The sequence below is a fragment of the Alosa sapidissima genome, chromosome 24 (assembly GCF_018492685.1).
Source record: "Alosa sapidissima isolate fAloSap1 chromosome 24, fAloSap1.pri, whole genome shotgun sequence".
NCBI lineage: Eukaryota > Metazoa > Chordata > Actinopteri > Clupeiformes > Clupeidae > Alosa > Alosa sapidissima.
The window spans coordinates 26,374,484-26,390,249 of NC_055980.1; the positions used below are offsets into that span (position 1 = coordinate 26,374,484).

The 15,766-nt window shown below is 40.5% G+C and overlaps 2 protein-coding genes and 1 long non-coding RNA gene across 5 annotated transcripts in view; 2 read left to right on the top strand and 1 right to left on the bottom strand.

Moving 5' to 3' along the window:
* Nucleotides 1–15,766, bottom strand: part of LOC121700216 — a 1,725,899-nt gene that overhangs the window by 477,785 nt on the left and 1,232,348 nt on the right.
* LOC121700217 (NACHT, LRR and PYD domains-containing protein 3-like) overlaps nt 5,225–15,766 on the top strand; it is an 80,047-nt gene continuing 69,505 nt past the window's right edge. For 2 of the 3 annotated variants that reach the window (XM_042083026.1, XM_042083027.1), the window contains exons 1-3: nt 5,225–5,340; nt 10,647–10,725; nt 11,450–11,506. In XM_042083026.1, the coding sequence (XP_041938960.1) occupies nt 10,652–10,725; nt 11,450–11,506 (131 nt within the window). In that variant the 5' untranslated portion in view covers nt 5,225–5,340; nt 10,647–10,651. Of the gene's footprint in view, nt 5,341–10,317; nt 10,332–10,646; nt 10,726–11,449; nt 11,507–15,766 lie in introns of those variants that run through there. The other variant, XM_042083036.1, reaches the window with a different exon arrangement.
* Nucleotides 12,476–15,127, top strand: LOC121700318. Its single transcript, XR_006027182.1, has 5 exons — nt 12,476–12,936; nt 13,767–13,821; nt 13,907–14,114; nt 14,205–14,346; nt 14,517–15,127. It is a non-coding gene; the product is annotated as an uncharacterized LOC121700318 (long non-coding RNA).

Sequence of the window (15,766 nt, forward strand, 5' to 3'; positions counted from 1 at the left end):
ACATTACAAGAAACGTTATAAAGTGGTATATAGGCCTATAGCCTACAGTGCGCCAAATAGCTTCAGGGTGATAATTATTATTATTATTGTTATTATAGCATAGTAGCCTACACAAAGACTACTGAAAGACTCTGTCCTGTAACGGGTGTGTGTGTGTGTGTGTGTTTGTGTGTGAGGCAGACTCTGTCCTGTAACGGGTCACAGGTGACCACTCCCTCCCTCCCCCACACCGGGTCTCAGGCGGCAGCATCCTGCCTCTCCTTCAGCTCTCTGGCCAGTAAGGAGAGTTTGAGAGGTGACCCACAAGCACATACACACACACGCACACACATACACACAACACATACACACAACAAACACATACACATACACACACACACACGCACACTAAGCCTTACAGACAGAGTCAGCTACTCAGAAACATACATTCAGTTTAATACAGACCAACACACAGTCCTATTCGACTACATGCTTCATTCACTGTGTGTGTAACTCCTCCCCCAGGTGTGGCTTCTGCCCTGAAGGCAGCCACTCAGAGCCAGAGCCAGTACATTAGCCCCGCCTCCCGCTTCAGTGCACCCTCTGTGTCTCGCTCCTCCTCCTCTGGCCTGTTGTGCTAATAACCAGGGGCCATATTCACAAAGCCTTTTATCTTACCACTAGGAGTAATCCTAAATCGCACTAAAAGATTTTAGCTAGGAGTTTTCTCTTAAAAGTTATTCACAAAGCCTTTCAGACCTATTCTTAGTAAGGAAAAATGACAACTCCTAAACTAAGAGTGAGTCTTCGTTGCTATGGATGACGTCATTACTCATGCACGAGCTTGACTGAAGTGACCACCTTGATTGGCTGACGGTTGTAACGCGGGAATGATTCCAAACACCTCCCTTATGATGATGAGTGACAGGTGACAGGTCTGAGAATGCGTGCGCTACACAAGTAGTGCGAAGGACTGAAGATGATGAATAACTGAATAAAAAGGCCTAGCCTAAATGAATAAAGAGTAAGGCAAAACAAATAGCCTAGTAGCCTAATGGCCTAGGGATTGATGCAATATCTTTGCAACATTATTAAATTAATCTGTCACCATAGGCTATGCCTACATTTGCAAAGAGGAGACCATTTTAATTTGATTCACAATGAAACGTTACATTTAATTTACATGTTAACAATGAGTAGTTTTGGTTGTTGTTGGTGGCGTTATTGCATCCCTTTTATGAATGCAAAATTGTTCCCTCGCGATTGGAAGCTCCTGTTGCCGCATAGGCGACGCATTTCAAAACATCGCAATGTGAAATGCCACAAAAAGCTGTTTGTGAATAGGTCTTAGTGAGTTAGGAGTCCTCTCGACTTCTTTTAACCTGTCCCAGACTTAGGTGCTATTTTTAGGTCTAAAATGCTTCGTGAATTACTTTTAGTGAAAAAAAATTAGGAGTAGTTAGGACCCAGATAGCAAACATACACTGGGACGGAACTGGACCACACCTACCACAACGTCCGGCACGGATCTGCATAATGGACCTGATCCGGCGTCCAAACGCACATCGGTCCAAAATTGGTCTGGATCCGTTTGACGGATCTGGTACCAATAAGGGCTAAGACTGGCCCAGTTCCGTATGGTAGTCTGTGTTACTGACGTGTTCCAGATCTGTTTATCATATGCAATACGGGTCCGCTTATTGTGTGTGGTACGGACCCGTTTATCAGACATCAGCCGGCTTTATTTGACATGTGAAATGTGATTGGTAATTAGGGCTAATTATCCTGAAAAATCTGTTTGGTACACATTTGCTAACAGGTTCGTTATAGGTTCACCCAGGCTAAAGTTCGTAACGTTTTCCCAACAGCTCAACTGATAAACATAAGCTAGGCTACAAACACAAGGGGGGTAAAAAAAAACTTTACACATAAGTGTCTTATTATTTTTTTTATTCAACAACCTGGCTGTAGAAGTGCAATCCCAGACAAAGTTTAAATCGTGTTAATTCCACTGTTCCCATCGATATTCAGGCTGTCTTCCTCAGTCATCTCCATGGTCAATCTGAAACAACAAAAAATAAACATGAGCCATTTATTCCTTTTTGAAAATAGGTTAAGTCACAATTACACTCGTTTTTTTTTATCATCAGTGATCCTGTTGGCGTTAGCTGTTACCAAAATAGGCTAGTTATTGTGATGGCTGTTTTGCTCAAGCTAAGCTAGTAGCCTAGCCTATATTGCTGGAAAATAATAGTATAACCTTACAGTAAAGTTATCAATCGCTCGTTTGCTTATTGTTGTCTCTGAATAAACCAACAGAGATAAAAAGCAGAAAAGCAGAGCCTACCTTGAAAAATTAGGCTGTCCTAGTCCAGGCTGGCAAATCATGTCAAAAGATTGACAGTGAGCAAACCAAAGATCCTTGATTAACGTTACTGCTTGGACTTCTGCATGCGTGGCAAGAATATGGGGTTGTCTCATAGCACTGTTTGATCTGACACAAACAACAATTGACTACTTTTACCACTGCTAGGTAATAATAAAAATAATGAAACGAGCATATGATCAATATTGAGCCAACTATATCTTCTTTTCCAGCCTTACTGTAGAAATGAAGTGGCCATGGGAACATAGTGCACCCCCATGGTTTCTAAATTTGTGCCATTCCAAAATACCTTTTTTTTTCTTTAACAGCCAGTTGACAATGAAGTAGGGAAAGGTCAATTTAGCAGAATCAGCACCTTAATTAATATCATTACCACCTGGGTCTGCTGTGAACAAATGGTCCTTCGGCTCATATCCGTATCACAGGTTTGGGCCAAATCGGTGTTTTGTATTTTAAACGCATCTCCTGACTTCCAGTTGAGTTGCGGAAATTGGACCTGGGACAAATCTGTAAACCGGTGATAAAACAGCATTGCCAGCAGAGCTGAAACCTGTATCAGGAGCAGACCTTGCCCACAGTCAGATACCGTATGTCCGCTACAGGCGGATCTAATGGCTTTTATGCGGATCCGGCCCAAAGGAAATTGCTATCTGGGGAGTGACACGCCCATTATTTTTAGGAGTTGCTCCTAAATTCGCCACTTAGGAGCTACTTTTAGCCTTAAAATTCTTTGTGAATAGCCTACGGCCCCTGATATACACCAATTCTGAAATATATTTGTATTAATATATTTTGTCAAGTACATTTTAAACTGCTACAACAAAATTCCCTGATATTCCATGACTTTGCCCCAAATATTAGAAAATTCCCTGACTTTCCATGTCTGGAATAGACTTTCTAAAATTCCATGATATTCCAGAAATACAACGACCCGTAGGAAGCCTGTCTGCCCTTTGTTTGTAAAGATTTCCCCATACTTTCTAAGACCTTGCCTCTCTGGAATGCTCTTTTTCTTACCCAATCATGTTGCCAGTTACCAATTAGTTATTCCTCATTTTGTTTTCTTTATCAATACACAACTTTTCCAGATTTTTCTTGCCATTTTCAACATTTGATATGTTGTCTTTCTCCTTTTTGCAGCTAAACATGAGTTTACGAGATTTTCAGATTATTGCATTTTGTGTTTACCTGCATTTTACACAACGTCCTGGGCAACTTTTTCTGATTTGGTGTTGTAAATGTTCGTAATGTTTTGGTATAAATGTATGTTATTCGTAAAGGGTGACTTTTGTAGAATATTTTCAGAAGTGCTTCCAGAAATGTTTGTGTTTTCATGTCTGATGTGTTCTGGCAGTATGATGTTATAGGCTACCAGTGGTGGAATGTAACGAAGTACAAATACTTCTTTACTGTACTTAAGTAAATTTTCCACTTATTTGTACTTTACTTAAGTAAAATTTATAGTGCATACTTTTAACTTTTACTTCGTTACATTTTACAGCAATTATCTGTACTTTTACCCCGCTACATTTCTACAACACCATCGTTCCTTTTTACGATACATTTTATGATCAGTTTTTTTTTTTTCTCTGACAAACACGTTTGTTTTACCGGGGGTTGCTACCAAAGATTCTGGAGCGCTACGTGCATTCTTAGAAACATACATGTAAGCTTCTAGTCTAGACCAGGCAAAGCGTCAGCTTGTAGCCATCTGCATTCGGTAGGCTATATTCACCAGACCCATGGCTACACTGTACATGCAACTGTGTTCTGTGCCTTTCTCTGTCTGTTATCTGAAGCGTTAGGGCCTCCTCTGCGATGATATTGCTATCCGCGGATCAGCGAAGTTACAGGCTATGCCCATGCTTCTGTCACACGTCTGATCATTTGCGGCACAAATGAATGGTAGACTATTAATGAACCGGTGGCCGGAAAAAACGTAACATTTTCCAGATTAGGAAATATTCCTTAATTGTGTGTGATTAAATAAAGATGCATATAGCCTACAATTGGGGCGGAGTAACGTGAGCGCTCATTCAATGTCTATGCGTCTGCGCAAGTGAAACTGAACTTAAATCATAAAGACACCTTTCTCAGCAACTTTTCTGTTCAATCAGCATAATTGGCATTACGATCCACCCGACGTTTCCCTTGTCTACCCCGTTAAACTTCAGGCTCTCGTGTTTTGCTGAATGATATTACTCAGCAGATCACCCTAGATAACCAGAATTACAGTCTCTAGAATTGTAGATCAGAATGTAAACTGCACAGATGGTAAGCACAATTGCATTAACTTAAAACTATCTAGTCGAGTATAACCTAGCTTAATTAAAATGCCACAGCCCATACTGATTTTTCCTTTTAGAATATAGATATTAAGAGAATAAATCATTATGCAAATACTTTTACTTTTAATACTTAAAGTACATTTAAAAGCAGGTACTTTTTACTTTTACTTAAGGGTTGTCATTGTGGTACTTTTACTTTAGTAAATATTTCTCTGTGTATTTGTACTTTTACTTAAGTACTGAGGTTACTTCCTCCACCACTGTAGGCTACTCAAACAGCCACCCTCTTAGTGTGTGTCAGTGAAGATGGCACAACTAGACTGAGACGTTCAGTAGCCTATTCCTGATGTTGATCAAATGAAACGCCATGCGAATTTGGTTATTTATTAGCCTACTTTATTTCATTCCTTTGGTAAAAGTACGATTTATTTTTAGGAAAAATGTAGGCTGGGCCTGTGGTAAAAAGTTGGGCACACCCATAACGCCGTGCCTGCTACACACTTGGAACCCCTCCTCCAAGTAAAAGATTCTAGAGCGGAGCAAGATAGATCAGTTACGTCATAGGCATGAAGTACGCTCTGAGCCCGACGCGCGGTGAGGAGAGGCAGCTCGTGAAACTCCCACCAGTTTCCCTACAGACCATTTAGGTATCTGCGGACATCTGCACACGGATACAAACACAATCAGGTGGGCAAACAAGTTCGGTTAGGCAGTATTGGCGTGCAGTGTTAAAAAAAAACGCTATTTCCGGGTAAACCTATGCTAACTGCAGACAGGGCAAAGTTTAGAGCACTGGCAACGTGTTTATCGACCACTTTTAGTCGTTTTGTGTTTTCCTTACGGCTCCTTCAACACGTTGAATCGCCTGCAAACAAGTTACCGGAGGTCTGTCAAAGTTAGCTGTGCTGCGCACACAACGATTGGAGCCACAGACGATAATTAGCTTCCGCTTAAAGAAAGAGGGGAACACACACTCCAAAAGGCAATCACATCGGCTGCTTCACCAGCCAGGGGCCTGTATTACGAAGCGGGGTTACTGGCTTATCTGGGTAACTTCGAGAGTAACTTGATCACGTGTGGCGTAACTTCCCGATTAACCCGTACTACGAAAGGTGGATAGGTTTTAACCGAGGTATGCTGCCATGGCAATTTACGCTGCATCTCAAACCTGCTCCAACCAGGTTATGTTCTTGGTTAACCCGAGGTTTCCGTTAACCAACTGAATGTAAATTTACGTATGCACATGTCTATAGTTGAAACATTATATTTGAAAATACCTCCGAGAACTTGCCCCTCCACTTCCAATCAACTACACTAGGCCATTCATCAAACGTCTATCAATAAAATAAGCAAACAAAGAGTTCCTAGGCCTATGTTAATAATTATAAGGCTATCATAATTAAAATAACTATGGTAGTAGGCAGACAATCTGTTTTGTTTTGCGAGCAAATACATTTAGCAAATAGTTTATAAATGGAATAAAGCTCCTTAAAAACTAGAAATGTAATGCCAGAGGAATTACAATAGTGGATGGAAAGCTGCTGGGTTAATGGTGGGGAGATTCCTGAAAAAAAAAAACATTGAATGACTTAATCTTTGCGTTCATACAAACCCTTGTACCAAAAAAACCTTGTGCGTCAGGCATTCTTGAGATATCACACTCAAGGTGGGTTTGGCCTTGACATTTGACTTCATCATTGAGTCCATACAAATGTTCACACCAAATTTGAAGCATGTGCGTCAAGCCGTTCTGAAGTTGTGACACAAGCATGAAAGCTGGCCTTTGGAAAATGTAATTCAGAGTATGCAATGCAAGACCACTGTACCTGCAAAACGGGGCTTTCAGTTGGTGTTGATGACTGCTCATTCTGCAGCCAGCTAACAATTACTTTGTCAACGTTAAAATAATTGAATCAACGTCACACTGCAACATTTATTCTACATCACTTTTGCACCCTTCATTAATATTAAAGCAACGTTGAAATTCTAACTACAGATCAATGGGATATCGATGGTATTTCCACTAAAATGAATATTGAAACAATGTTGAAATTACAACCAAACTAAAGATCAACGTGATTTCAGTGCCATTTCAATTGATATTAAACCTCAGTAAACCACTATTAGCCTAATCTGGCAAAATATTGGGAAATTCATATTCTGCTTTATCTACAGCCAGGATAAATTTGGCTAGGCCTAGGTATGTCTTGTTTAGGCTACACAAGCTTGCATAAATAACCATTGACAACTTGTTATCAGTTAAGCAAGTGCATTTATTCACTCTTCATCTAAAAATTCACGTGTACGGTGTTTTCCTGCCATCCATAGCAGTTGCAGTCAGCCTGATCCTTCAGTAGCAGAGTGAAGCGGCACCTAACAGAAATAGAGGGGGGGGGGCAGCTGTTAGATAAATATGTTCAACTGAGCAACAAACTAACAGCTAAGCTAATCAAGTTATTTTACGCCAGTGGTTCTCAAACTTTTTCTTTCATTCCCCACTTAGATCAAGGGGGCATTTTTAAACCCCACCTGTCCCTCATCGCTCTAAGAAAGTGGTAGGTCAAACTTAAAATTGTCAAATTTATTGAAATAATGACAAGTTCCAAATATATCCTCGGCAGCAGAGTTAAAATCAGCTGGTGCTGCAGATATAATAAATAAATACATAATGTGCCATTGTAAATTAAACACACATATTTCTGTTTTCCAGCAACATATTAGGAAGCATAGGCCAATATTTTACAGCATTGTACAATATATTCAATGAAATACCAACATGCTGCATTAAATGGATCACTGCTGGTTGGGAAATATTTTTGAAATAAACTTTGCAGGGATGTGATGTAGGCCTACAGTGGCTCCCGAATCAGACGTTTCAGTGATTTCACTCAGATTCTCAAAGGCATAATACTGTCGCGATCGAGGCGCCTGTCCCATACCTCAAGTTTTTTGGTGAATGTAGTAATCTTAGATCTGCTAGGTGAGGTAGGTGCTTGTCTTAGCCTTGTAACTGGAGATTTAACTCATTGAGCCACTCATACAAACGTAGTTCAAAACGAAGGCTAAGTTTCAGTCAGTGATTGTTTGCCATTTCCCTCGTCAGGCCAGCTATCGCTACGAAAGGCGGCTGGCTGGCAATTTGAGTGCTTAGCTAGCTGCTACCGCCTCCACTGCACACGAGCGCGAACCTAGAAACATGAACTTACTATGTTGCTAAGCTACAAGTTTAAAGCTAACGCCAGCTTGCTTGCTTACTTGATTAGCCGAGTCGTTTTAAACAGACTTCACACACTCCATTCAAATACAAAACACATAATTGTAACTTACATTGGGTGTGGTAGGAAAACGTCCGTTTCGTCGTCGTTTGTTGGACGAACCAGACAACAAGAACGTAAACTTTCTTCAAGAGGATGCTTGACAGCAGCAGTGCCTGTAGAATCGAATCAATGAGGCAAGGAGAACGCTACTGCGCATGCGCACAAGTTAATTACGGGATGTGTAGTTTAGAACCTGTGTCAGTGTTCTAATTAGCCCGGGAACTTCTCTGGGAGCTTAACGAGCGCAGCTGGCTTTAGGCCATTATGACATCACAGCCATACAAGTCTATGGGGGAAAAATGAGCTTTTTGACATTTTTAATCCCCTATTTCTCAAAAAGTATAAACTTTTAAGAAAATCTGAAAAAGTTACTCTGTTGTCCAACTCCAGGCCTACAAAACGGTTATTTCAACATGTCTGTACGTTAAGCGGTTAGAGTCGCATTAATTCTTGAAAAGGTAAAAAGAAAAAATGGCTATAATAACTAGAAATGCAATTCCAAGGAATTACCAGTGCATGAAAATGCTAAAGTTGTGATATAAAATATCATGTATAGTTAAAACAGATAATACAGAGATGGTTACTACGGTGATGCTAGGATAGACATGGTGGTTGCATAGCTTAATAAAAGTTGATAGTTTAAAAGTAGACTGTTTAAAAGCTGAATGTAGATAGTTTAAAAGTTGTTGATAGACAGTAGATAGTTTAAAAGTTGTTGATAGACAGCTAGTTTAATAGATAGTTTAATGATAGTTTAAAAGTAGACCGTTTAAAAGTTGAAGGTAAATAGTTTAAAAGTTGTTGACAGACTGGAAGTTGAATGAATGTTGATATTCAAATAGTTTAATGGCTGTGTATAGGTAGATATTTGACGATAACTGAAAGTTGGAATGGCTCTAATGTTTGCTAGCAGTTATGCTAAGATTTGTAATTCTGCTAACCATGCTACTTAGCTAATGTTTTATAGTAGTGCTAGCAATGCTAACATGCTAACCATGCTACTTAGCTAACTTAACTAACATTTTCTAGCAGTTTTGCTAAATATTTTCTAGCAGTTTTGCTAAACATGCTAACTATGCTAGCAGTGTTAACATGCTGACTTAGTTAACCAAGCTTATCATTTTTAGTAGTTATGCTAACTATGCTAACTAACATGCTAACTATGTTAACCATGTTACTTAGCTAACTTAGTTAGCATAACTACTAAAAATGATTAGCTATGCTAACTAGCATGCTAACATGTTAGCATGATAACTAGCATGCTAACTATGTTAACCATGTTACTTAGCTAACTTAGCTAATTATTTTTAGCAGTTTTGTTAAAAATGCTAACTAGCATGCTAACTATGCTAACCATGTGACTTAGCTAACCTAGCTAATCATTTTTAGCAGTTTTGTTAAAAATGCTAACAATGCTAGCAATGCTAACATGCTAACTTTGCTAACCATGCTAACTAGCTACAGTGGGTAGGAATCATAGTTGATGAAAAGTGTTGACAGTTGATGACAAGTTAAAAGTTGTTGATAGACAGCTAGTGAATGTATATAGTTTAAAAGTTTAAAAGTTGAATGTAGATAGTTTAAAAGTTGTTGATAGACAGCTAGTTTAATAGATAGATAGTTTAATGATAGTTTAAAAGTTGAATGTAAAAAGTTCAGTAGTTTAATGGGTTACATTGTTTAACAGTGGATTATTGTAGTGAGGACTTTTATTTTGAAACAGTTTTGGGCAGAGGAAACAGTTGAATAGGATGTGTAGTCTTAATTGACCCAGATTGTATGCTTAAAGCCTGAGGCTGCAGGTGGCCTGAACACCTGCCATAGGATTCTAATTGCTTAACGGCCGTATTATGATGTCACAATCGGCAATGTTAAGTCTATGGGGATTTTTAAAAAGTTTTTCTTTAATAGTTTAAAAAGTATAAAAGTTTCAAAGTTGAAAAGTCATACCAACCCGATCTGTTTGAAGACCTACGTTACAAAGTTTGAATGAAGTTTCCAAGTTAAACTGAAGTTTCTAAAGTTGCCTAGGAAGAACAGTACAGTGCATTTTCATGCACTGTAATAAGAAGCCTAGGAAGAACAGTACAGTGCATTTTCATGCACTGTAATAATAATAAGAAGAAGCCAGGAGATTTCAAGATAGTGGATTCCATCCACTATAATTAGCACGGAGGTCTGACAGCTAGCTGAACCAATAAGACGACATAATTACCATTAGAATTAACTTAGCTTGGCGACCAGGCTAGGTGCAGAGAATAAATCCCCATGGTAACTTATGTGCCATCTCTTTTGTGAAACCAAGTCAAGGCTAAATTCATCCAGGATAACCTAAAAATCCCAGCTTAATCCCTTATCTAGGTTTTGTGAAATACCCCTCAGGTTGTGCACGCAGCTGCATTGTTTACTAACTGTAAATCGGTCTATAGCACTAAGGTTCAAAGAATTCTGAACGGAACTGGTTCAAGAATTGGTTCACTGTCAGTGGAAAAACGCACATAGATACAGAACACTATCAACTTTTATTTCTGTGTGTGTGTGCGTGCGTGTGTGCGTGTGTGTGCGTGCGTGCGCGTGTGTGTGTGCGTGCGTGTGTGTGTGCGCGTGTGCGTGTGCGTGTGTGTGTGTGTGTGTGCGCGCGTGTGCGTGTGCGCGCATGTGTGTGTGTGTTTCCAGACGTGATGGACTCTGATCCAGATGGGAAGAAGAGGACCAGAGACTCCAAAGTGGGCGTGTCTTCATCTGACTCTGACAGGTCAGTCTTTATGGAGGACAAAACATATTTAATATGGAAACCAGTATGTGACAAAAACTACAGAGTTGATCAGTTAACCTCAGTTACTCACTACCTCTTTGATGTGGTAGTGTTGGAGTGGAGGTTTGGATGTGACTAGAAGACACTAGTGTTTGAGTGGAGGTTTGGATGTGACTAAGACACTAGTGTTGGAGTGGAGGTTTGGATGTGACTAGAAGACAGGAAGTGAAGGAACATAATTGTCTATGTGTATTTTACATCTGTTTTTTTATGATATGCATGATTTTCTTCTTTTATCTTAAATTGCATCTCCTCTCCTCTTCTCTTCTCTTCCTCTCTATAAGTTGGTTAGTAATGCAGTTGGTTTGTCTCTGTTTTGGGTGCTGGAGGGATTTGAATATGGGATCAGTGGCTGAATGCTAAACATCCCCATTCTCCTGTCCTCCCCTCAGCTGTTCTCTCATCCTCTTATTTTCTCCTTTCACCCTCTCCTCCCTCCTTTTTGCTTCTCTCTCTCCCTCTGTTCTAATCTCTCTCTCTCATTATCTCTCTATCTATCTCTCTTTCTCTCTCTCAACTGACAGACAGATGCACACCATACTTGAGCTGATTATTACATGCACATACTATACCGCTAACCTGTGTGTGTGTGTATTGATCAGTGGGGTCTTTCTGAGGGAGATGTGAGGACACTCACCTTTTTAGTGTCATGTTGTGTTAACAGTGTCCAGCAGGGGGCGTCAGGCACAGACGAGATGCAGAGGGACTCTGTAGAACACAGGTGAGATCATGGATCAGGACATTCTGTCAGGCAGTCTCCAAAACCCTCTACAAAACACCTCTGCTCGGTCAGATTTAATTATGTTGATTTCAGAAGCCCACTAGAACCAGGGATGGTCCGATACTGATACTGGCACTGTGGGCCCATATACTCGTACTCATGAAAAATCACCAATACCATCCACCGATATTGGCATTGGGGATCGGGCCGATACTGGGCCCATATATTCATACTCGTAATCACCAATACCACCCAACCGATGCCACCTCATTACACCATTGCCCCTAAATCATAGTAGCTTAGCTGCTGCTCTTAAAGGGACATTGGGTCATATATGTAGTAGAATAGTAGCATAAATTTCTAATTTGGTGCCTTCTTGACCAAGAAAAGGCAGAAAATGACTTTTTAGTGCTTGTGGATTGCAGACAACAATCCCCATAGTGCATTGCAATACTCAGCTCCGCAGGCCACTCCCACTGTCGAACGCAATGGTTGAACTCCCCCCATCAATCTATTAACCAAGGATCGAGCGTTGACTCCACTCTACGCTACCTGGAAATCATTTCACACAAATTCTAGTGAAGAGTTAGTTTGCGATCTCATTAGTGAATTACTCCTCAAAATGCAAAATGGTGTGCACTTGCATGGTACCGGGATGTTCAGCCAGCACAAGTAAAATACACAAAGTACGTTTTCATAGATTACCCAAAGAGTTGGAGCAAAAAGTAGCTACGGGCTATCATTAACCCGAAGTTCGGAGAGGACACAGCCATTGAAGCACTAAAACATCTGATGGTGTGCAGTCTACATTTCAAGCCAGAAGACTTCGAACCCAACCCCTTAGGAGTGAAGAGACCCGCGCTTGTGAAAACCGCAATTCCGTCGATATTTACCTTGCCAGATGATGTCGACGAACAGTCAGGAACTTCTGGAACTAGCAGTGCTATCGCATTTGCCTGGAGGTAAGGTTCTTTCTGACTCGACTCTACTTCTCGACTGAGAACACACACTTATATAGTCGTCTGCTGTAAAGCAGCACATCTCATATGATTTGGCTGTTTACAAAGTAAATATCTTGTATGTTTTGGTCGCTTGCTGTTCTAAATTAGAACTTCTAATGTGTCTGCCTCGCTAACTCCACTCGTCAGCAATGAGAGAGCAAAGTTAGCAATGTAACGTTAGACACTTTGCTATACGTTCTATATAAGTTTGCTATTAGCGATGTAAATCCACCATGTTTTACTGTGTTAGTCTGACGTTATTCAAATGTTTTTAACGTTATTGAATGTATGACATTTCAGACTAAAACGCCGTCGACGTCTGCTGCAGCATTGTTGTCCTCATCATCAGAAGAGGATGAATCCCAGTTAGCGCCCGCACCAATGTTATCAACACCAGTCAAGATTCCTCCCTCTGTCCAAGCACAGTTTGTAAGTAGCCTACATAATATTAACTCTAATCATGGCTGCAGTGGAGGCTAAACGCAAGTAAACGCAGTTTACCCACCTTTGAAATTTCAGAAATAGTTTATCCACCTCTTGATAGAGTTTATCCACCACTCAATACATTCAATGCACTTCCTAATGGAGTGTATGCACTCTTGGAACTAGTAGGCATACCACTAGTAAACAGGAATCTTCACCATTACCCAATATGTTCTGAATGTCTTATGTATTTAAAAAAAAAAACACCATCCAGTAGCGCTTTTCCTTACTGCAGTTTAGCCACCTCTTATTTCACCACTACACCTATCTCTACCTATCTCTAGTATATCTAAGACTACTGTCTGATTTAAATTAGTGGAGTATAGTTTGAAAAGAAACCTCGTTTGTTTTATAGTCAAAATGCCTAAGTACACCTGGCCTTGATACCAGTGCCAGCACCCTTGAAGTTGGTGAAACAGATGAAAGCTATCTATTAACATTAGATTATATTTCAAGATAATTGTTAGTTTTGTTCTCCAAAACCTACCCCGGAATAAAATGGGCACTGCACACGCGTTGCTGTGCGTTGTTAATGGTTTCCCCCGTCCAGTTTTATTTCCTGAAGCCTATGCCCCTTTCCCTTTTCAGATGAAAGCTAACAGCTTGAGTCAACCCTCACCACCACAATGTTAATTGTTGTCAAGAAAGGCAATTCTCTATGGTGTCTTTGAATGTATTTGATAATTTCAGACACAGATCATTTCACTTCCTATCAGACCTGAATCTTCCTGAAGTTCCATTGATTTACAAGGTGCAAATTTTAATATCTTTCACAGGTCTGTTGTAAACCACACGTGGTTTTCCTGTGGCACCAGTAAGGGGGACATCGAGGTAAGGAATCAAAAGCTGCCATACATTTTCTATCTGATTTTTGTTTTAAGTAGTAGTATTATTGAGAATCTTTTCGTTCCCAAAGGCACTACAAAACCGGTGGACAATGAACACCGATGGACTGACACGGATGGAAAGCAGCATCACTGTGACCATGCTCCTCGAACAGCTGAAGAGCAGAAGAGGAGGATGTGGCTGAAGAAGGACTCTGTGGCATATCAGGACCTGACGTCGCTAGTCTTTGATAAGGCTTTTGAAAGATCTTCAGAAGATGGCCCTCTTCAGACATACTGGTAAGAACTGACACCCTTTGTACCCACATGTTTTGAACATATCCTATTGGGCATGTTTAATTAGTACTATATATTCTCCTTTTCACACAGGGCCACTGAAGATCTTTCACAAAGCTCTCCTGAAGTACCTCCCTAAACGCCAGGCCTTCACCTATGAGGGAGAGGGCCTACCTCACCATCATGGAACATAATGAGAACATTTTTGCACGAGAACAAGCCACCACGGCAACAAGTGTGTTTTCATGTACTCTAAATACTAAAATAACCATAAGTAGCATGTTCACAGCTAACTCAAAATGCATACTTTGCTGAAAAGTTCATTCTATTCCTGTGGAGAGACAACTACTAGTCAAATCTTCATTCAGATATCTGTGTAATCATTATAATCCTTGTCATTTATAGGAGAACCACGCGTCAAGCAGGTCTTCTGCAAAAAGTCATAGCAATGGATAGTCAAGAAAATGTATAAGCCACACACCACCAAGTTCATCCAGACACTAATTGAGAAGGTTATAGAAAACAGACGCAACCCAAACATAACATTCAAGGACTCAACCTCCTCACTCACCCAACCACAACCTCCTTTGCCACCTAACATTGCCCCTGTCCCAACCACAACCTCCTTTGCCCCCTAACATTGCCCCTGTCCCAACCACAACCTCCTTTGCCACCTAACATTGCCCCTAGCTGTCCCAAAGCTGCCACAGGAAGCTGCAACATGATCATTCAAGAGCCGCTTCTGAGACGTCAGCTCTACATTAACCCATTCCACACCAATATTTTGTAATATTACCATGTCTTATATGTCTTTGTCTTATGATCTTTTGACCTTATTCTTGCACTGCCTTACCTGTTTGCACTGCCATCGAGCGCCTTACTATAGGCTACATACTCAATCACAGGGTCAATACCTCTTTTTTATAGTGTGGATAATGTTGTTTGTTAGCCTGACGAGCCAGACCCACATTAAAATGTAGGGTCTGGGCACTCACCGTTCGCAGTGCTCAGTCCGAGGGGCGGGATAATCAGTTGTCTTTCAAATTCCCTCTGCACGCAATAGGACAGCGGCAGCGGTATAAGTCCCATGCGTTTCCAACCAGCGGAGCTAGTTGGCTAGTTCAAACGTTTGCCAACTTAATAAAAGCTTAACTCGTGTCACACTGTTCGCCAGCAGCAACATCCATCTTATTTGTTTTCAAGTAGCAGGGAATTCAAGCCAAACCGTTGCAACTCTGCCATCAATCATTATGTTAAGCCCACCTAACGACTCTATACACAATTTCATTGGCCTGATTAAGTTTCGATTTCTGGAGCTCACAAGCCAACGGAGAGTTGCTAGACTAGCGTTGCCGCTAGGGGCCCGTCTAGATTTCTAGGCTAGTTGTTTGTGTGTTTTGATGTTCATGACACAATTCTTTCACAATGCTTTCTTTGTCAATTAAAAACAAAATGTCACTCCTGCTCTCCTGTCTGCCTTCAACAAAGTTTAGCATCATAAACTTGGAAGGAGGTAACTGATTAGCAACAAACTTATAATGCAATGTATACTTGTAATACTTCATAATTTCTAGAAATTATAGGTATGACCACCATTCTGTTATCTTTGTCATCTGAGGCAACGGTAGTTCCAGTTTTGAAATGTTGGTCGTCAA